Source organism: Hylaeus volcanicus, chromosome 5 (assembly GCF_026283585.1).
Source record: "Hylaeus volcanicus isolate JK05 chromosome 5, UHH_iyHylVolc1.0_haploid, whole genome shotgun sequence".
In the NCBI taxonomy this organism is placed as follows: domain Eukaryota; kingdom Metazoa; phylum Arthropoda; class Insecta; order Hymenoptera; family Colletidae; genus Hylaeus; species Hylaeus volcanicus.
In genome coordinates, this window is record NC_071980.1 from 22894735 (window position 1) to 22916754 (window position 22020).

The window sequence follows — 22020 nt, forward strand, 5'->3', positions numbered from 1 at the left end:
GGTGGCGGTGGAGGAAGATCAAGAGACGGAGGCGGCCGGGGACAACTGGGAGCGAGACAGAGAATTCGAGGCTGAACCAGTCGCCCTCCCTTGCCTTTCGTTTCCTCGTCGTTCAAACACCGCTCTCCAAACAAACTCCGTCGCGCTGGTTTGTCTGGTTCCGTTGTTCGATCGTCGCGTTGTCATTTAATCCGTTGAAGAAGACTTCTCCGAAACGCGCGGTACCCGAAGACTACACCTCGAGATCTCTTCCTGGTCCAAACTTAGCAGCGAAACGGTTGGATCTCAGGTCCTGGATTCAAGGTCGAACCCTGAGAGTTCTCCAGAGTGTGACAACAGTGTTTCTATTCTCTTGACTGTTCTATTCTCTTGACATCAAAGGGATCGAAGGAGAACGGATGTTTGAACACGTCACTGGCTTTATTATTCTTGCTTCTACTGTTACTAACGAGTTTCATTGTGAAGGTGTGTCTATCTTCGTGTGACCATTGGAAGAAAGTTTTGCATAGGTATTCAACTAGTGACGAAAACAATCTTAAACATCCTCAGAAGTCTGCTTTTCCATTCAAGCTCGAACGTCAGTGTCCCGCCACGGTCTTGCGCAATTCCGCCTTCTTTGGATGCGCCGAAGATTACTCGAATACCTGGTCCTTCCGGTGGTGCCCTGTGAGTGACACCTTTAGCGTTCAATGGGGAACAGTAGCCTTCGAGTATTTCAGTGGTTGAAACCGGAACATATACATCCGTGATTAACAGTGCCCATTTTAAAGGTTTACAAACATCCCAAATCTACTATTCCAAGAACATTCCTAGACCATTGAAACAAAGTTTTGCATATGTATTCGACTAGTGACGAAAGCAATTTTTTCGCATTTATACATCCTTGGAAGTCTTTGTTTCATTCAAGCTTCTAATTTCTACCAAATCAAAGCTTCCAAACCAAAGCTTCCAAAATCAAAGCTTCCAAAATTAAAGCTTCCAAATCTCTCTTGATCCCAAACGATCGAGCAAACATTAGTTCAGGGTCAGAAGGGGTCGAGGTGTCCGTAGGAGGTGCAAGAGTCCAATAAGAAGGAAGATAACGTCTACGGAGCAGTTGGTACCGGAAGAGGAAGGGGGCCCGTTGCGATTGGTCTGGCTGTCGATGATTCGAACCCTGCCACTGGAAAACCATCGCGTTCCTCTCCTCGCGTTCTCCAGTTTCTCCCTTCCTCAACGTGGCCGGTGCTATTATTGCAGTGCCGCCTAAATATAGGTGAGAGCGTATGCTGGACGCAAATCGAAAACAGAACCTATAAACGCGCGTTCGCATTTTTATTTCGACGCGTGCGGTATTTCGCGACGTGTCAGTTATTTTGTTCAGCCGACCAGTGCTCACGGGGACGACCGACACCATGAAGAAGGAATCGATCCACTGGATCCTGACCTCGATGTGCGTTTTCGGTGAGTCCACGGTTTTGTTTCGGTTTGAATCTGTTGTGGAACATTTTCGAATTTACTGCGTTGCCTCTGGGAAATATTTCAGATAATGCGTGTGACGAACGTTTGTTTTTAATCGGAGATTGTCTGATTATTTAATCTGTGATAGATGGAGTGCGCTGGGTCTCTTCAGATAGTGAAGCTTGAATAATATACAGTGCTATAAATTGAGTGCTGACGAAAAGTCACGATAGTAAAGGAGAAATTTAAATTTATGGAAGGAACGAATTGGTTGTAATTTTGCATGTTAAGTAAGAGTATGCTGTGTAAAATGAAAAGTATAGTTAATTTTACTAGAATAAATATAGTGGTCGAAATTGGATCTTCAAGAATATTCATTAACTAGGTTGTGTGTGATAGGGCAATAATATCCACTAAACTATCAAATGCAAAACATAAAATAAAAATAAAATTACGACTACTTTTTTTCTTCCATAAAAATTAAAATATATTAATGTAGGTTTATATTAAAATCGAATGAAATTGGTTATCCCAGCCCTGACTTGTTTAAATATGTAAAACACATTATACATATCGAGTGGACGGATATTTTCATGAATAACTGTAAATGACATTGAATATTCGGTCGCTTCAACGACAAACCAAATTTAAAATTAGTCTGCGAAGAACATATTAAAAATTCTTTTCGTACTTTACTCGAAAGTATAATGTACGTGGTCCCAGTTGGGCGCATAGTTGTCAGAAATTATGCGAGAGCCCACGTCGCTATGTAGAGGTATTATTGCATTCTCCATAGTAACGTAATGCTACGGAAATACGTCAAAAGACGCTCGCATAAGTGACAACGTACCCATTCACCGTACAAAGCCGACCTTTAAAAGAGGAAACCACTACAAACCGGTGAATTTGAATTCACACCGAAAAGAAAGTCCTCCGTTCAACATAATGGTACTATAGATAATAAAAGTGACGAAAAATTAACAATAGACAAAATGATTCACAAGTCTTTGGTTCCTACTAGAAATTTAAACATAAACATTAAGACCATTCCAAGACACAATCACTCATTTTACACGTTTGATTTCCATTTACAAATCTAAACAATGTTTTATTCCTTCGTATTAATGTTACATACATTTCCTTACTTTAATTTGTGTGTTTCTCTGTGTCTTCGTTTCGAATTTCACCACATATTTTTTTCTTAACGTCTGTTAAGATAACTCAAGAATAATTAATTAAAAGTAATATATAACCTAAAATAAAATACATTTAGTCAATGAAAATTTTCATGCAGAAATAACGTTAAAAGAAAACGTATGGAGTCACCCTGATAACGTCCTGCATGAATTCTTAGTGATAAGCGAAAATAATTCCAAGGTGTTTTGTGTCATCAACAAGAAAAAATAAAAAAGCACTGTGAAAAGGGTTTGGAAGCGCAGAAAGAGTAACAGCAAACAAGAACACGTACAGCCCATTCAAATGTGAGCCGTATTTAAGGAAATGTGTGTTTTCAGCAACCCCTAGATGCGACGCGTTAGCGGTTTTAATAAATGTCAGAAATCTTGAAAGACTTCAGAGCGAGAGGATTCGTGTTCGTTGGTAACTGCGCTAGCGAGCACCTTAAACGTCAATGATGAATTAATTACACTTCATTCACGCGTGAAATCGGGTAAAGACGCGTTTTCTTTTCGAAATAATAATACGACCACGGTTTTCAACGGCAGCGTAATTGATAACATTTTCGAGCATGATTGCAGTCTAAAAAGAGCGTGTCTTCCATTAACTATGCGGACTTTAAACGTGCTACACATTGATAATTGAAACCTGTGAAAAATATCGAGTTTGAAATCAGCACTTTTATTCAATTCGCCACTTTTGCATGATATTTAGATAAATAACCTGAATCGAAGGTCGGAACGTGGTAAACGAAAGGAGTTCCAATCTTCAGAAAATTCTAAAAATTAGTTTTGAAGGATGAGTGGTCTAATGTTTTTTTTTTTTCTGATACCAAAAGTAGCTTATTCGTACGAATCCTGTCTAGTTACTCCATTGAAATGCATTGTCATGTATGAGTCACCTGTAATCTAATGGAATCTCTTCCAATAATTCATGCAATTAAAATACATGATCACACAAGGTCGTACGAAACAATTACTATCAGACTTCCTCGGTTTCGTTATCCGTACTATCCTCACGTTCGATAATTGCTTGTTGAAACTATGCGAAATCATGCGTTTGAAGTTTTAAGATTGCCCTGCTGATTTCCCATTGAAGTACATAAGGGGTTACGGAACGTCGTGTACAGACAACTCAGTAGAGTCAGCCACGCTAGCTCAGCTCGTGATTAGATTAACACCACATTCTTAATGTTTATCAGTGTCATATTATGAAGAGTTTTCCAGAAGAGGCTCTAAAATTTTGTTTATTAATAAAACACAAATGGTATACAATATATACAATTTTTTTTTTTTTTTTTTTTTTACTTTAAATGAAAGTACACATGATTATAATTAAACGTGAAAGATGATGTTCACGACGACTATGCTAATAGGTGTATGTTTTTATTAAAAAACAAAATCCTGAACCCCTTTTGGAAAAACCCTTTGCGAGTGTTTCAAAAATAAAAAGTAATTTGGGTTGCAGAGGGTTAACGCGTTCAATACCATCCTATTCGTCGCTTCTGCAAGTGTCCCGGGCAAATCATTCGCGAATCTGCCCCTCGTCATCTGTCACACTTAGCGCACCGTGTCATTTTTTAATAACGAGAAAAACGTGACAAGTGTTTAACTACAGAAACGTTTTGCGCGTGCACGAAGTGTCGAAGGGTTCGAGTGATTTGCTATTCAAAGTTCCCCGTGGGATTTTTTTAACTGCAAAAATAAATAACAAATATTTCTTTTTACTACCAACAGTTCCTTTATCCAACTGAACTATCAACAACCGAATCAATATTTACAAAACAATATGTATTATTCCAAAGAAATTTGTATCAAAAATTGTTGCCTTGATATGAATGTAGCTTGGAAGAAGTAATCATCGTAATTCTTTTGCACATCGAAGCTCGTAAATTTAAACATTTTAATTTGAATTGTAATAACGCAATTTTGAAGATCCAGATCTAAATGGGAGGTTTCTTCATTTATATTTTCAATTTACTCGCGTGTATTTGTTACGAATCATTTGCAATTTAGAACGAAACTGCACGTCACGATCCGTAGCGAAACATCTGAAGTTTGTCTATAGATTGCATATGGCCGGAGGTTATTAGCCAGTTAAGTTCAATGTTACATCCTCTCTGAGCGTCACAGAAGGTCCCAGCACTCCCTAACTATCTTTGACGTTGCTCAGATAATCTGTTATGACCGCGTCGCTTACTCCCGTCGATATTGTTGTTTTATCACTTCCGGGTCTCGCGAGCAAATGTAACCATACAATGGCAGTCCGCGTATCGTTTTAACGAAGCCATCAAACTGTCCAGTTCGATCAGCTCGTGGACATCATTTTGGAACAAGAATATTAAATGTTCCAGGAAATATCATTGGTAAAAGGTCAAGAATAGTTAAGCGTGCAGGAATATTATTTTCACATCTGAACTAGAATTTTATGTTATGTTGCAAAGCAATACCTTGCTTTCGCTGCTCGAATACTTGAATTTAATTATTTTTCTCCTTATTATGACGAATCAAGTATATTGAATAAAATATAATCTAGTGTAATCAAGTATTTAAATAATACATTAAATCTAATAATATATCAATAATATAATACTACTACCTAATTTAAACAAATTTAATTTCAAACAGAATAAGTGTAGGAGAAAAACACCATTCCTTCGTTAAGTTAAGAAACATTAAACAGTAACTTCTACGTTTCTTCATGTGTATTCGGAAATATTTTAACGTGTACATGAGAACTTTGTATGTGACAATGAATTAGCTACAAAGTAGTTCCAGACGATGGTACATTAATAGTCAGAGACATTAGTCAGACACGAACGAACAGGATGCAACAAGACCAGGAACATGTCACACAAACGAATATTGTTATTTAAAGGTGACTCCCGCTCCATTTAATAATTGGCCTACTGCACGGAACGCGTGCACCATTTCACATCTGAGGCATGTTCTACTTTATTTCTGGTTACTAGTTTTAATAAAATATTACAGCGACCATTGCAATCTCTTTCAAACTCTCACCTTCATTAAACGTAATCAAATAAATTGCATTAACTAAAAATGTAAAGCAACGAAATTTAGAAAAAAAAAATAAATTTGACAATGACAAAAAGCATCAATCATGCGTTCTACTTTGAACAAATAATTTTAACATAATTTCTTTTAAAGATTCTAAAAGCTTCTAAAAGGTAAATTTTTTAATCTTTCCAATTACATTCTTCTTGGCGTACGTACACACCCAAGAGCGATCGAACAAGTCTATTAATAAATTTTAAAATCAGCTCAGAGAAACGGTAACGTTGTAAAAAAATTTCGTTACGTATCCCAGGCGTCTATAAGCAAATCTATTTATGAGCAATTGTTTTTCTTCCTAGAATGCGTAATGACGTCGATTGTTTAGTGAGATAATAGCTCTGTCAATCGGCAATTCTCAATAGCTGAAGATTCGTATCAGCGACCGCGGGGATCGCATAAGGCGTTACGTCAGTTCTAATTCGAGAAATTGAACGCGAGAAAGAATTTCGCGGAGGCAGATTTACCAAAAATCTTGCGGAAGATGATTTATATTTAAACGCGAAGTCATTCGAGTTCTCGAACAAATTTTAAAAGCGTTTCCTCGAATACGTCGTCAAATACAGATACGAAATGGAGGAGCGTTCTGTAAACATGTTTGATTTATTTTCTTAGATATCACGCTCGTCTTCTGAGAAAACTTATCGTCACTTTTCAATAACATTTTCCACGGAGCTTCCTTATAAAATGTATTATAATGAATTAATCAACTAACTTGAAATGAAGACTACCTTTATATTTCAACATACTTAAAATTGAAGCTATCACAAAATTGATCTGTACCAAAAATTGCACTATAATGTCTTTAATTTTCAAACATTTAAAATTTGAAGATAACGCAAAATTGATCCATATAAAAAAAATCCAGTGTAATACGATGAAATTTACGGAGTGCAAAGCATTTATCAGGTATGCATTCATCTCATTTTCTCGGTAAGGAAAGCAATTAAATCTGGATAGAATGATTCACCTTCTTTGACGATTTATGTACCCAATTCCTAGTGCTATGGATCAGACGAAAATTCATGCTAGTAAAGCTGACCCTAAAATCACCACCTACGTCTTTTTCATCGGTATAGTTTATGTCATTGCCGACATTGCGACCAACTTGAAATTTATTTCTATCGGCACATTGACCGAATGCGCAGAAACATATACAGAATAATTGCAACCTGTGCGAACAATCTTGGCTGGGCTCGAGATTATAAATGACTAAGCAGATTCTAAATATAATGAAACATTTTTAGACGTGGAAATGTTTAACGTTCCTGACGTATTTCAGTCTGTGACAGATGATATAATGTCTGACATTATGTGTCTAAACACGTCTGTTGCAAAATCCTTGGGTAAACAATGGAGAGGAAAGAAGAATGAAATTTTATCATTCAAAATTTTGGTGATTCTCTCTATTTTTAGGTAATAATTGAAATTCATTCACTTGAAATAAAAAACAAACTTGTACTAATAATACAGATCATGTGGATTGTATCCTTAAAATTCCATCATTTTGTAATTCATATAAAATAATTCTCCAACTAATTCTTCATAGGAACCGACTATAGAATTATTTTTAATGTTACGAGTATCGACATTTAGAAACGTTTACACGATCACTGCTGCTGCTATATATCTAAACCTGAATCGCTGCTGCGGAGTAATCCATAAATCAATGTTTCGTTTCATCCAGGAATCACGATATTATGTAACATTGAAGCGATCCTAAGTGCAAGAAATTATTCATTCGAGCATTTAGTAGCAATTACAACAAATTAATGCTTGCTTCGACTTCAAAGAATCCTTTAAGGCGCCATTAAATGCCTTTTAATCGTTCATGTGCTGTTTCAATATCGCCTTGTCCGTATAATACGTTCTTTATGCGAGTAATCTCAAGGTTTTCCATCGACAGAGGATGGTTCCAACATCCATGCTACAATGTCAATCTAAAAAATAAGCAAGCAATCGGAGTATCTTCTTAATTAATTCGTCAAGCATTATGTGTATATTTTAGCATTTACTTCTACATTTCTTATCGCTAAGGTGGATCTCAACTGCAGGTTGGAAACATTCTATAATCTTCATGCTTTGAGAATCATGAACCACAAAAAATTAGAATATTTAATAAATTCGTTAGCAAAAATTTGAAAATTTGTAAAAAGAATTTTTAAAATTCTTCATTGATTCGTAACTATCAAATTTATTATTTGAGTTTTATTACTCCCATTTATGGATGGAACACATGCAGAGTTTCGATAAAGATAAAATGATTCTTCTTGAAACTTTCTACGCTTATTAAAGTATGTTTATTTAGATTAAGGTTATGGAGACGAAGGTTACGACAGAGAGATGGTTATTTTTGGCGGTCAATCGATAGTCAAAGCGCAGTCAAGGGTTACGTGTATCAAACACGTGGCGAAAGTTATGTCACGAAACGCATCCTCGAGTCAAGTGCATGCTCGAACCACGGCGCCACAGGAATAACTTAGTAAGCGCCAACGTGCTCGCAAACTTCCGTTATTTATAGTACGGCCTGACCAACTATTTGTTCTCGGGTGCGTTCACCTGGCAAACAGACCCAGATTCTACGTTCGAGCCGCGGAAAATGAACGTTACGATTATGGCATTCACGTGTTGCTGTACGTTCAAAAAGGCTTGTTTGTAGGCTTCTTTATTACGTGTAGAAATGAATTATGTACCTTTATATTTACAATACACGTGACTGGAGTTTAAATAGGAATATTTACTTACCATTTCGTTATGTTGAAGTATAAACCTTCGTATTATAACGATGGAACAATAGTGCATGTACTCTTTTGGAATGTGCGACTAAAACAATATCAAAAGACCACAGTTTTTCTTTATGAATAAATGTTAAATTTAGAAATGTACAGAATCAGTTTCCACGCGTAATAATTTCTTCACATCCGAAATTCTTCTGAAGACGTGAATTTCATTGAATGCATTCAAAATTAACACACAGATTAAATTAAAATGATGTATCTTCGTTCTGACGAAATTCTTGAAGGTTAATAACAAAACCCAGTCGTCACTAATTGTCATATGATTCTTAGTATCGGAACAATGTATGAATGTACCGATAATCGCATTGTAGAACTAAGTGACTTTCCATTTTAAACAGAGATGGTGATTCAGTAACATTTCCCGCCGGTCATCGTGAGAAATGTAACCGTGATCCAAACATTCCCAAGTGACTATTCGAAACAATTATTCTACAGAATTAGCCTCATCTATTTTTGCATATGAATCTTTCAGGCCACATACCGCGACGTCAAAACATGATTTGTGTCGCCGGCGTAGCCTAGAAATACCTCGAAAATCGGGCCAATATCGCGACGATTCCTCCGGGTACATTATTTTATTTGTTTACTCGAAATGTGCACTTTTTGACAACCTCGAATTATTATACATAACTGGTTATACTTGATACTTGATTATAGTTGATTAAAAAAAAAAACAAAAAACAAATAAGATACATCAAGTTTTCCTTTCCACTTGGATAATAGAATACTCTAATTAATCTCTTATAAAAGGTATATTATACAATATTATACACATTTAGATAATCGAACGATCAATAAAACGCTGTTCCAACGAAGTTCCACGATATTATTAAAGGACCGGCGGAAAATCCAGGAATGAGTGGAACCAGCGCAAAAGGGGTTGAAAGGGGAAGGGGATAAAAAGAGGCAAATGGACGGTGGTATCGGAAAATAAGAGCAAACCGTGAGCAGGGCCGCAGCCATCGAAAGGAGCCAGGTGCGCCAAGCCACCCCTGCGAGCACGTAAAATCCAAAACTTGTTCCCCTTCCAGCGCGGGCTTTCGTTTATGTTAATGAGTGGCAAATTATCGGAAAAGAGACCAGTTGACGTAGCAGGCTGTCATACATGTACAGAGGTTCACAGGACCTCTTTCTCTCGGTTGCACTTTCCACCCCCGATCGGATCTCTCTTTTCAGTACGCCACCTCGAAATCCGATAAACGCGGCTGGCTCCGCGTTTATGGTTATCGTCGAGCGATACCCATTTGTCCCGATCGAACGGCTCGCTATCGGGTCGCACGGCACGAAAATCGAAACACCAGGGATAAGGGATCGAATGCTGCGGCCCTGATCGATTACTCACCCCCTGGCAACTTCATCCCTTGCCATCGGACCGATGAGTTTCGTCCAATGTGCTTTACAATCGCGTATTCTTTAGATCACACTGGTTATCCTTTCGAGTACTTTTCGATTCGAACTTGGTTATATGTTAGGGGAACTGTTGTCCAATTATTTCATTGATATTCTCTTGTGTAGAGTGGTTGAGCAAAAACAACGTAAGTTTTATAAGAAAACTTTATTAATAAAAGTGGTCCTTAAGGAGTCCGAGCTAAGACTTTGACCTTTTCTCGGTTCTTTTAAATATTATTTCACACATACACTCATGCATACACACAACCTGGTGCTCGGTGACACGAGTTAAGTAGCGGCCATCGATCACCGAAAAATTTTAGTTATATCTAAGAGTAACTTCTATCCAGTTTCACCCCAATTTAAGACGAGATCAAATTTGGTAAGAGGGTGAAAAAGTGACCCGAAGACGTGAAAAACTCTAAGGCTCAGTAAACCTCAACTTTCTCCAGATGAAACCAAGGCTTGTGTCCCTTATTCAAGTGCCTCCTTCGAAAACTTTTAATTTATAGCAGCACTTCAGCTATTCAAATCGAAGGCAATGTAAAGATCCTAAAGTCATAGGTCCATTTTTTTATTTACATACTACTTGAAGGAAAGACTTAAACAGAGACCACTTGTTGAAATATGACATTTATTATTTATTATACATACCTGAAGAGGTTTAACAAAAATTACAATGTATAGTCAGACAGAAACAAATGAAATTTTGAATGTTTTTGTTTGGACTCCGGAATTTTAACTAAACTACCTGAGGAGGCCACTTCCTCTTCAGGTAGGTAAGTAACTCATGGTCTAAGATGTAGTGTGTATTCTTGAACAGTGCTCCTCTTTTACTTTTCTGGGATCCTGGCAACTTGGTGGCGCCACGTGATCAAATGAGAAAGCAAACGAAACGAATGGAGAGGGGCGTGAATCGCACGACACGCGTTGAAGCGCGAGAAATTCGAATTCGAATTGAATATAAATTCGAATTGCATTCGTTTGCTCGAATACGTTACTCGACGTTTCGAGTGGAGAAATTATAAGAAGAATATGCCATTATAATTACTATTATTCGTTTTTAATTTAACAATTCTTTAACCAATGAAAGCAAATGATATTGTGAGTTGGTGATAACTTGAACTGACAAATTGATCTACTTAAACTTGCAATTTAATTTAGCATTTGTTAATTGTATCGTTGAAGACAGGTAAATTGTTCACCTGGGCTCGTGGTCTCGTGATTGGCAAAGATCACGGGTTTCTCACAAGGGGGCGTAGCTCAGATGGTAGAGCGCTCGCTTAGCATGCGAGAGGTACCGGGATCGATACCCGGCGCCTCCAAATTCGTTTTTTTTATCTTTTCTTTTCATTAGAAACACCATGCAACTTCAATCATTTTAATCCAAAACATCATAAGCCACATCTATACGGATTTCCCATTCAAGTTTGACCAATCGTTCTGTATTTACTAATATTAATTCATAATTTCCATTATCTATTAAGAAGAAGCCTTATTAAAAGAATAAAAATGATATCAACAATGAATCCTAATTAATATTTCCTGTACATCACATTTTTTATAAAAGTATAATCTCATCACAGAGTTCTTGAATTACGTTCTCAGAAAAATTGTTTAAACTAAGTGTCATTTGAATAAACATTCCTTTACCAGAATGTTTAATATGTTTTGTAAACAATATACAGGAATCACAGTTGTAGTTAAATAAAAATGTTTCGAATGAACAGAAGGTATCGTCGTTATGAGTATCGAATTATGAATGAGGTGATTGACGGGCGAGGAATAAGAAACGACCAACTACGAAATGACCATCTGTGGTGGCATAGCAATATCAACACACGCAAACATCGCAGCCAGGTACAGCGTTTAGGCGTTCTCTGTGGCGCTATCCTAAGCTCGTTTAGCTCCTCTGGCTACCTCCACGTCGAGTCTGGTGCCCGGTTGATTCTAAACCACGATTTACCAACAACCGGCGGAGAAACTAGTGCTGGTTCGCCGTCCACGTATCCTTCCTAATCTCCACGCTTGGTAACAGCTCTTGGAACGCTACGTGACCATACCTACCAAATTAAACATCTATTGAACAGTAATTAGTCATACGCAAAATATAACTTCGTAAAAGTAATAATTAAAAATGAACCGCTATATTTTTCTTTGCAAAGTGTATATAATCATATAAAACAGTAATTGTATTAACAGTAAAGGCTATTTTAAAACGTGGTTGTATATTAGGAAGTAAATGAAAGAATTAATTTTAGTTGTAAATTATATGTAGTGGCAACGTGTTGATCGATAGTTTATAATTGATATATTGTCAAGAATATATTGCTTCAAGAAACAGACACGTAGATGGAATTTGATAAAAAGATTCTGCAAACAAATGTTATCACTGAGAAATAATTAATAAGTAGATGAGTTTGATTTGAAGACCTATAGGAAGTTGGTCTAGGTAGTTCGATGACCACTTATTACTTTGCCATTCTTCCCATGAAATGGTGGTGAAAAAAACAGTAGCTTCATGGGCTGGTGCATCATTCATCCCTCTCCTGTTCTGTGATCCTGGTTCTTACCACGATCTATGTTCTCAGCGCCATTGTTCGGATGCGGTCAAGCGTCCTTTAGAGAGCATTCCGCGTGACCACTGCTCAAGTAGCAGGAGATCTCAGGGAACTTCCTTGGAATACACTACACTTTCATCGAGGGGAACCAACGACCCAAACATTTCGTATGAAATCAGTTACGAAATGTCCGGAGATTATGGGGGTAAAAAAATGAAACGTTTATTGGTCTCAACAAGCAATTAACAATAGATTTCTGGTCCTTAAGGTTTGGGTCCTCTTCAAAATTTTAACGAAGTTTCCTTTGTTCGCTGAACAGTCCAACTCTGCCTTTGTCGAAAAGGAAACTTCGACACAACTACCCACATCTGTTTTTCATCCACTTTCTCTTCCATTCATGCCCTAACGTCGCCTAGGCTGTTACAACGTGACCTTATCTCGAGTGGTCGATGCTTCCCACTTGGGCTTTCCACTTTCTCTTCTCTTAAGCACAGTGTGGTTGGTCACTAGATCCTACCCGCTTAAGGAAAGAACCGAATTCACCCTTGTGTCCATTTTTATTTTCAACGCCTACATGCCATGCGTTTAGGGTGGACTACCTTTAGAAATTATTAACACGCTTGCAAAAGAAATTTACGTTCTCATTCCTGCGACAAAATGAACGCCCACGGTTCACCTATTGTCGACCAACCAACAATTCCATCGAACCTCCTTGTTGGATGTCTTCCGTTCCAATGCAGGAGCGGATTTCAGCCCCCCTCGGTTGACCCAAATGGGCACAAGAAGGTCACAATAAAAGGATCACCAACGCACACAGGCTCACCGTGCAACCACCCTCGTTTCGTGTTCTCCTGTTGCTCCGCATGTTTTTTCTTTGTTCAACGATTCATAATTTACCACCCATTATTGCAGACACTCGTGCACGTGTCTTGCACTTCTTTGAACGTTTCGACCACGCACAACCCGCCGCGATCACGTGCTCCAAGCGTATAAGGGAAGACCGAAACACGTCCTGAAACCCTAATAATGCGTGTGTAGATAAGGTGACGTAATGTGCGTGCCACGTGCACATTCCTCCGACGAATGGAAAATCGTCTCGAAAGGGGTTACGTGCGTTGCATCTGTGGGCATCGAGCAACAAACGTGTGGAGCATGTGATGACACAGCCGTGGACTGTCTGTCAGGCATTAATCCGTCAGAGACGAATATAAATCTTCAGTGATTTTTTTTTCTTTTCAATCTCGGTTGTTTTCTTACTTTGTACCCAAGTATATCAATCTTTTCACTTTTATATATTGTTTTTATGAAGTCTCTTCTTGAGTTCCAACAGTGAGAACATTGCCTACACTGTATCTGAACTTGAAGGTATAGTAGTAATATAATAATAATCAAAGAGTCAGATTAAAGAGTGTAGTTACTTCCTCGAGTAACCTTCGTTGAGTCCTTTTTACCTGTTCGTTCGAATATAATGTTGCCCACCTCCCGAGGACAAGCACCTCAAGAAGAAGTATTAGTGAGAAGTTGTTAATAAAAGGAAGTAGCGATAATCAGACGCTAATTCCAGGAACGTTATCCGTCTAGGTACAGGATGGCATACGGAAAGAACCAAGAGGTTATCCATGTAGCAATTGTCTCTTTTTCACCGATGCTCCTGTTCACGCAAGCCTAACGCTTCCTCCACGCTTCGCTCGCGACATTGTCATACCTCTTCCGCCTACTCATGCTCGAGGAAGTGTTTCCCTGAATCGGATGTCGCATGATGTATATCCAGGATACTCGTTGTTTATGCGTCCCTTGCACAGTTGGACCGCAGTCAGGCTTTGGCCTCGGCCCCAAAAAGGAGCAAAGGAGGAGCCAAAGGAGGAGTCAAAGGAGCGAGGCAGCAGAGATCATGCTTCCCCGATAACTCACGCTCGTACAGCAGTGCGTGAGCCTAACCAGTCCGCAAAGCATGGCAAAGTTATGGTGTTGCCGCGTGCGAGCGTACAGTGTCGACTAAAAAGTTGCCAACTCGAATTTCAGAAGTTTGTCGAGTCCTCGAGTTGTTTAATCGAACACGAATGGTGGGTGAGTTCGAACATCGAAGTCACGAAGAGGTTCGAACGGGAGTTAAAGCGGCATTGAAAGTTGAACGGGTAATAAAAATTGGCATTAGAAATAACTAGAGAAAGGAATTTATTTACGCATTGATATACAAAGTGACTGGATATATAAGAACTTTTGGTGTTGGCATAGTCTTGTTCCACTCATGTTGAGGTACCATTTGATCTCTCCAAATTGAACTCGTGACACATTTTTCTCTACTGTGAAATATAACAAATTGGTCGTTGAATCTTTTTAACAGTGCTTCTAATACATATCAATCTGGTATAAGCTAATCGACACTTCTGTTTTAAATTCTAACGACAAAGTTTCAAGTCTACCTGAGACTTAACGTGTTCCATCTCCGATCCATCATCGCATATGTATGAAATATTGTTAGTTAATGCGATGTAACTCTTTCAATTCATTCATTTTGAATCCATTTTGCACGTAGAACTTTCTTTATAGAATTGTTTCATCACTAAACATGTTTCCTTTGAAGGGAATGGTATCGCGAACTTTTAATCGGTACTGTACATAATAAAGTGTGCGTACGTGCGTCTTCTGGATGTGTGTATTTATATATGGTATACATGGAACGCGGTCGAACCCTTTGAACACTCCCTATGGGGGCTGATTCCTTGGTAAGGCCACGCATTGCCTCTCAAGCCCTTTATTCCTTCGTGTCCTTACAATGTCCACGTGTGTAACGCGCACGTATTACATTCTAGATACACGTAGGATACAACTATGGGATTCTTCTTTTAATTGCGGTGATTAGTGAAGAATTGCTGTACAAGTCAAGAAGAAATTATCTGTCACAACGCACTATCACTGTGAAGAGGAATTAAATTACGATGGAGTTGCTGCACAGTTTTATTACGTTTTTACATTGACATACAAAAATAAAAAATTTTATAGCTAAGCACGTTTACAGCGATGTTTTTTGATTTCCAATCAATTTTATTATTCGTATATTTGTATCGTGGGATGAATGATGATAGAGATGTTTGGTATACTAACTTGTAGAATATCGGTAAATAATATATCGATATTTCTTAACAAACTTATATTATAACACTATGACGTAGCCTCGTACCTCGGCTTAACATAAATTCTTCCCAAAACACTCTTCATTCGGGCCTTTGACGCTACTCATTCAAACCGTCACGCGATCCAAACACTCTCTCTATCACCCTAACGCCCTTATCACCCACGCATTCGTCGCAAGTGTCGCAACCTGTCTAAACAAAATGTCAAGCGCGCCGAGCCCTCTTTTCTTTCACCCAACGGCGTGTTTACCTTTCTCAATAAATTCCAGCTAGTCGTATTTATATACCCAAGAGATACATTTGAGTCGAAACACGACCAGGCTTGATCTTCAGATTCGCTTGGCTTCATAGTTACACGAACAAAAGAAAAACGCTGAAAATCGACCTGGTTTTACTGTTACAGGACAGAAGAAAAACGCCATTGATCGTCAACTATCGTTGGCAGTGACTGTATCATATAATAAATACTAATGTAGCTACGTAATATAAAGGTTTTACAGGAATATCCTAAACACTTCATGCTTACAAATTCTAAATTCAATTTTTTGGGACCTCTAAAGTGAAAAGATCCCTTAAAGATGTACGTACACTTAGGACAAGCGAAAAAGAGGTGAACTTAGTGTTTTACGACTTAGCGAAGCGAAGTCTTTCGAAGAATTAACTAACGCGACAATAATAATGCGCGGAATGGTGGAGAAATTAACGAAATCGCAGGAAGTTTTGTCAGAAACTGTTTAGAAGGCAGGAATCACGCGATCGATTGCTGCGTGGGAGCTACCACCGTTCGATTTGCAGGCATCGAGCAGCAACGCTACTCCCACGCCTCGACCTCTTTTGCGCGATGTGTTCCTGGTGAAAAATCTCGTTCTCTATTGTTCCACCCTAATTAATGTCCGCAACAGCGGGTCTACGCCCCACGTCGCTATGCAGCGCGTACACCTGCGTGTCATACGTCCCTGCTACCTCACGCTGTCACTTATCCAATATCTGTAAACAAAAAATGGTCATTGACAACGCGCGGGGTAAGATGAATGGGCCCCCTGCGTGTATACTGCATACGCTACACGTGCGTGCACACGTGTTTCAACATATGCGTACGCCCATGACAGGAAATTATAACGACGTCACGAAGAAACGCCCATAATCCTCTTCGCACCCTCCGGAGCATTTTTTATTTTAGGACGTCCCTCATACTGACATATCGACAATTTCGCTGTAACGATTCTTTAGTACATAACGCATCTTTCGATTATCGGGTTGGTTAGTCTAAAAAATATTTATTTTGTGTGTCTTGTGTTCATTCTATGATGTGACACTTGTACAGTATATGGTGGTGTGAGCGAGTGTTATTATCTAATTCGTAATTATTGTAGATTGTGTCTTTGTCCTTGTACAGTCAATTGAACAGGATTATCTCAAGAAAATCTGAAGTAAACGAAGTTAGGATTGCGTTGTCATTGCATTATATCGTAAAATAATTACATTTAAGTGTTATTAGTTTGTTTATATATTGTGTCGCTTCAGTAGTCTGCCAGTAATTAACTAACTGATACGACCAATGTACATGTATAATGATTTGCACGTGCTCAGAGAGTACAGGAGGTATGCGGAGTTATCAGAGGAGGTTACGCCGATAAAACAAACGACACCGATAAATTATCGAGTCGAATGCGGAAGAGGTGGGGCGACGTATCGAACAGTCACACTTGTACGTTCAATAATCGTCGTCGGCAGCTTTTTTTAAATACAAAATGTCGCGTCGCGTAACAGGTTAGCACGCGGCGAGTAGGTGAACTTTACAAATGTAACGCGGCCACGTTTATCGATAATACATCGCTGTACCTTCTGTTTTCCTGGGTAATTGCAAACTTTACTTCGTTTACAACGATTTGTTACATCCCGGTAGCGAATTCGTCGAAAATTGTAATACAACATCCAACGAGCCGCGTGTCGCGACCACCCGGCCTGCGGTCTTCCCAAATTTTTCGAGGACATTCAACTCTTGCGATCAGCTGGTTAAAAACGGTGTCTTTTGCAATATTACTTAACTGCAAAATTTATTTTGCAACTAGGAAATTCGCCTGTTTGGAACATTGGAAATTCTAGGTCAGGTGAGGCCAAAGATACAGTATGTCATTTATTGATAAGAGAGTAAGTTGGGTGTGTGTGTTTAACTTTGTTTGAGTTTGTTAGCGGCAACGTCTTTTAGAAACTTTTTGAAGGTACATAGTTCGTGACTGTTTGGTATTTCTTTTTACATGGGGATAATCTTTGATAGATTTTCTGTTCTTTATTTTCCGCATCAGTCATTCTGAGTCGAACAGGCGCTAAATAACATATTATTCGTTTCAGTGACTACTGTTAATGGTTCTTAGTCCAATGGAGCCGTTATAGGCACTTAGAAAACAGGTATAAAGTCACCAGTACCCTGTCCCTTAAGGGTGGATAGAGGGTATCTCAGATTATTACTCACTAGTGTCTACTTGTTTATAACAGGCCCAGATGTGTCGATTGCCAGGCAACCGTTTATTTGCCTGAATGAATAGAGGTTGTCCTGACAAATTCGAAGGTTTTTCCTCTTTAGTAAGAGGACTATGCTTGTTTGAATTGCATACATACATTATTTATTCGATAATAAACACGTTTGAGTTATGAATGTTATTCGTTAAATAAAATTCCCAGTGTCTCTTCGTACAAACAAGTTATTTGTTTAATAAATAAACTAGTCATTTATAAGGTTCTGGGTCTTGGTCTAAGGTACGCGAACACCTGACACTCTTCAGGATCGCGTACAACCTACAGCTGTTCCATTGTCGATCGAAACCATGACTGAATTCGTTGCTCGACGGTTCTACGTTCCTAATAATCGCATGTCTCGTCTGTTCTAACCCATTTCTTTCCATGAATGGCTCCCTTCAGTCTTGGTGCCTCCTCCCCTTTAGAGCGCAGGTCTCTTCGGAGGTGGTCCAATCATTCCCAACCCACGGCTCCCGCAACGTCATCATCGAACTCATTGAAGGGGATCAGAATAAACTCCCGCAATGTTGATACTTCTCTAATATCATGACAACGTGCGCGGGCCACCTCCTTGACGTCGGTTTAATCTGTTTGGCACATCTCGTCCGCTTTTTAAGATCAAAGAAACGCGTGTTGCTCCCCGGTTATTTCAGAACCTTTGAAGTACGAGCTTTTTGTGTCCACGTGTTTCTCTTGGAGACGGTTTGACAGGGACAACAGGAGGCCGGGACAGCTGACATCTCGAAATTAGACAACGTTATTTTTATTTGGGAATTAGGTTTAGCCTGTAGTTCCTTTGAAACGGTTTATCTTTTGATGCCCAAAGAAAAATACTTGACACCTCCGGAAAGGGGGTTTCGGTGTAACTTATAGGCATTTGTATAACAGGATTTTTAAGTAGTACCTAAATTAGAGGTTAAAATGTACGCTTTTAGTATTTCCAAATTATATGTTGCGACAGGGAGTAGAATCTTCAAAAGGCATAACTTCGAGCCTAGACCTTTCTTTATTGTAACCATTCGAACATCGAAAGGCGTTTCCTCGGTTTATTACCTTAGGATTTCGACGTTACATCGGCTTTCTTCCATGCCAGGCATTGTGTGTATTCTCAGGCACTTGAATGTGACGAAATGGGTCGTTAAGATCGAAGTTGCGTGTGGTCAAGGGCGTACCTTTTCTCGAAAGTGCATCTTGGAAACCAGGAAAAGTTAGTCCGAGGTCGCATTCTAGAATTTCGTGAGATATTCAACTCCTCTATCACCGTGAGTGAACTATCTACGCACTAGAAGCTGTGCCGTTGGTGTCCTCAGGCAGCCCCTAATGCGTACGGAGTGAGATACCATGGGGGTTTGAGTGGATAGGTTCTGTATCTCCAAATAAACAGTGCAGGGAATCCTAGAAAATCCTCAGCCTTCCGCAAAAAGTCGATGTTTTTAAAAGATGGACTATCCATCGTAGCAAACCGTGGAGTCTGATATCCTTTGGCTATTTTAATTAATTTTCATTTTCTTTACTTACTTCCATCCTATTCCGTATATTATTTAACTTCGTTACTTCAGGTCACCTGCCTTTGTCACGACACAGCTATCACAAGGTTTGGTCCACTGTTACAAACTACTACCCATCAAAAACATTGAATGCGGTGCGTACAACAGCGGTTAAACAATAGGTAACTCGTTTCGTCCTTCTTCCTCTTCAATCACTGAACATTCGAAAGTCGTTTCCATCCACCGACTGCTATACAACGGGGCTCAGCTGCGACGCCCCTAAAGTGACGCCAGCTGCGCGAAACCCCAGCAGAGAAACAGGATCCACGAGTACGCGTGTCGGTCGATGACTGTGACGTGACTCCATTTAATGAATAACGGGAGCAACCACCCTTCGCAGGGGTTGAAAATCACCCCCTGCAGCCTCGTGTTATCCTGCTACCGAACCGCCCTTGTTTTCCAATAAACACAAAGTGTGCGGCCCTTGGACAAGGGTGGCCACTAGAAAACTCGCGTTGTCGTCCACCCTTGGGAGGATGGAACCCTTTCGTCGTCCTTCGACGACTACCCCAGGACTCGTCCCAATCGGAAACCGATAAGACGCCTATCGGAAATATTGGTTCGACCTTCTGGGATTGATGGCGGCCTGCTCCATTTCCGGTCGAGTCTACGCCGAGCGTGCGAGCGTACACGTTCGATTTATCGATTCCCAAGCGAGGTACTAACCTCTAGGTTCCGTATGCAGCCCCGTTCCGCGAACCAATCGGGAATTCCTATTCCCGATCGTCGAGGACCCCGTATTTATTGGCTATCGAACCGCCGATACGCACCCCCGGCGCGCTGATGAACTCTCGATACCTCAAGTTCTACCAAGATTCGCCTGGGCGTCGATTGTCTTACGTGGATGACGCATCGACCCGCGCCAACGAAGGGTGGAAGGGAATGGTGGAAAATATTCATTGAGGGAGAATTGAAACCTGATTTAAAATAGGTTTTCACTCGGTGAGGAGGGAGAGGGGGAGAGAGAGAGAGAGAGAGAGAGAGAGAGAGAGAGAGAGAGAGAGAGAGAGAGAGAGAGAGAGGCGGGGTAGGTGGAATTTCGAGCGCTTGTGGTGTCAATAAAGATGCCGGATGGAATCTTAAATTGAAATAAGGGGTAAGTAGGTTGTTGAGTAGGGGTTAATTAGTAGAATTTAGAATATTTGATGTTTTTGGGGTTGAAATATTTTTTTAGGAGGAGTAGAGATTGGGAGGGGGTGAGTTATGATGTTAAAAATTAGATATATGAATACTTCTTACAGGGCAAGGTGTTCCTCACAGTCCTCTTACCTAAAAGCAAAGCCTTTCCCGATGAACTTCATTATGACGTTCTCCACACTCGAATACACCGTTCCACTGTCACAAGTAATCCACTAGGCTCAATTGTAATTTTGCTCAATAATTTGTTCCATCGTGACACAACACTTAATTCACTTATTTCACCACACTCGAATCTTCCATGGGTCACCTTCTCAAGTCACTTAAGACTCCTCTTCAAATTAAATTGTATCAGCATCGAACCAGACGAATGTATTTAGAAAAGAAATGATAAACATCTGGACTGTCTTTGTATCACCATCTCGGGTCACTTGAGACCCCTCTCGAAATCAAATTTCATCAGCATCGAGGTAGATGAATGTAAAATATTTAGAAAAGAAATTATAGTCATCAGCACGAGACTTTACAAAGCCTTTGCACGTGTCTCGAGCACCAGATGTCCTCAAAGGCCTTCGTCATTAACAATGGTGCCGACAAACGTGCCGCTGCCTTGTGATCAGAGACCGCTACCGGAACACATATTGTCAATGTATGTGTGTAGTAATTGAAAGTATGAAGATCAATGAAAATGTTAACTTGAAAAACTTTTTGATATAATCTCACCCCACTTCAACCCTTCTAAATGATGCCAAGGACTACGAGGGTCATTACTCCTATTAATGATTCTGTAACCCTGTTCAAGTGGTAATGCTATTGGCAAACCTCTTTCTGTCCATTGGTTTCCGATTATCCCTGATCCACTGCTTCGCACCTTCAAATCGACGACCAATTAAACCCCTACTCTGTAAACGTTCTTTCGATTACATCAAACCCTAAACGAGGGACATTCATTCCAGCCTTTTCATTGTGCAAAAGTCTTTTTTCAAACCTTTAGTTTAGAACGAAACATTTTAAGAATGACATAAAATACCAGGGGGTCTCTTCCAATTAGTTTATGAGGTACCTCTACTTTTCAAATTCACCCAATCACGAATGACCCTAGTCTACAGAGTACTAAAATGCAATGAACTTGGCAATGAACCAGAGAGATGGGAAAGCGCTAACATGTTTTGAATTACTCTCCTCTCCTCTCCTACTCTCCATTCTCTACTTTCAAACATATAGTAACGTGCAATTGTCCATGAGAACTA

General features: G+C 39.5%; 1 protein-coding gene and 1 non-coding gene across 4 annotated transcripts in view; both read left to right on the forward strand.

The window, feature by feature from the left end:
- Window positions 1–22020, forward strand: part of LOC128876429 (xaa-Pro aminopeptidase 1-like) — a 41557-nt gene continuing 19537 nt past the window's right edge. The window contains exons 1-2 of one of the 3 annotated variants that reach the window (XM_054122794.1): window positions 1–1255; window positions 1351–1443. In XM_054122794.1, coding sequence (XP_053978769.1) covers window positions 1395–1443 — 49 coding nt within the window. In that variant the 5' untranslated portion in view covers window positions 1–1255; window positions 1351–1394. Of the gene's footprint in view, window positions 1444–22020 lie in introns of all 3 variants that reach the window. The other 2 variants (XM_054122793.1, XM_054122796.1) reach the window with 2 other exon arrangements.
- On the forward strand, window positions 11127–11199 carry Trnaa-agc (transfer RNA alanine (anticodon AGC)). The gene has a single exon. It is a non-coding gene; the product is annotated as a tRNA-Ala (tRNA).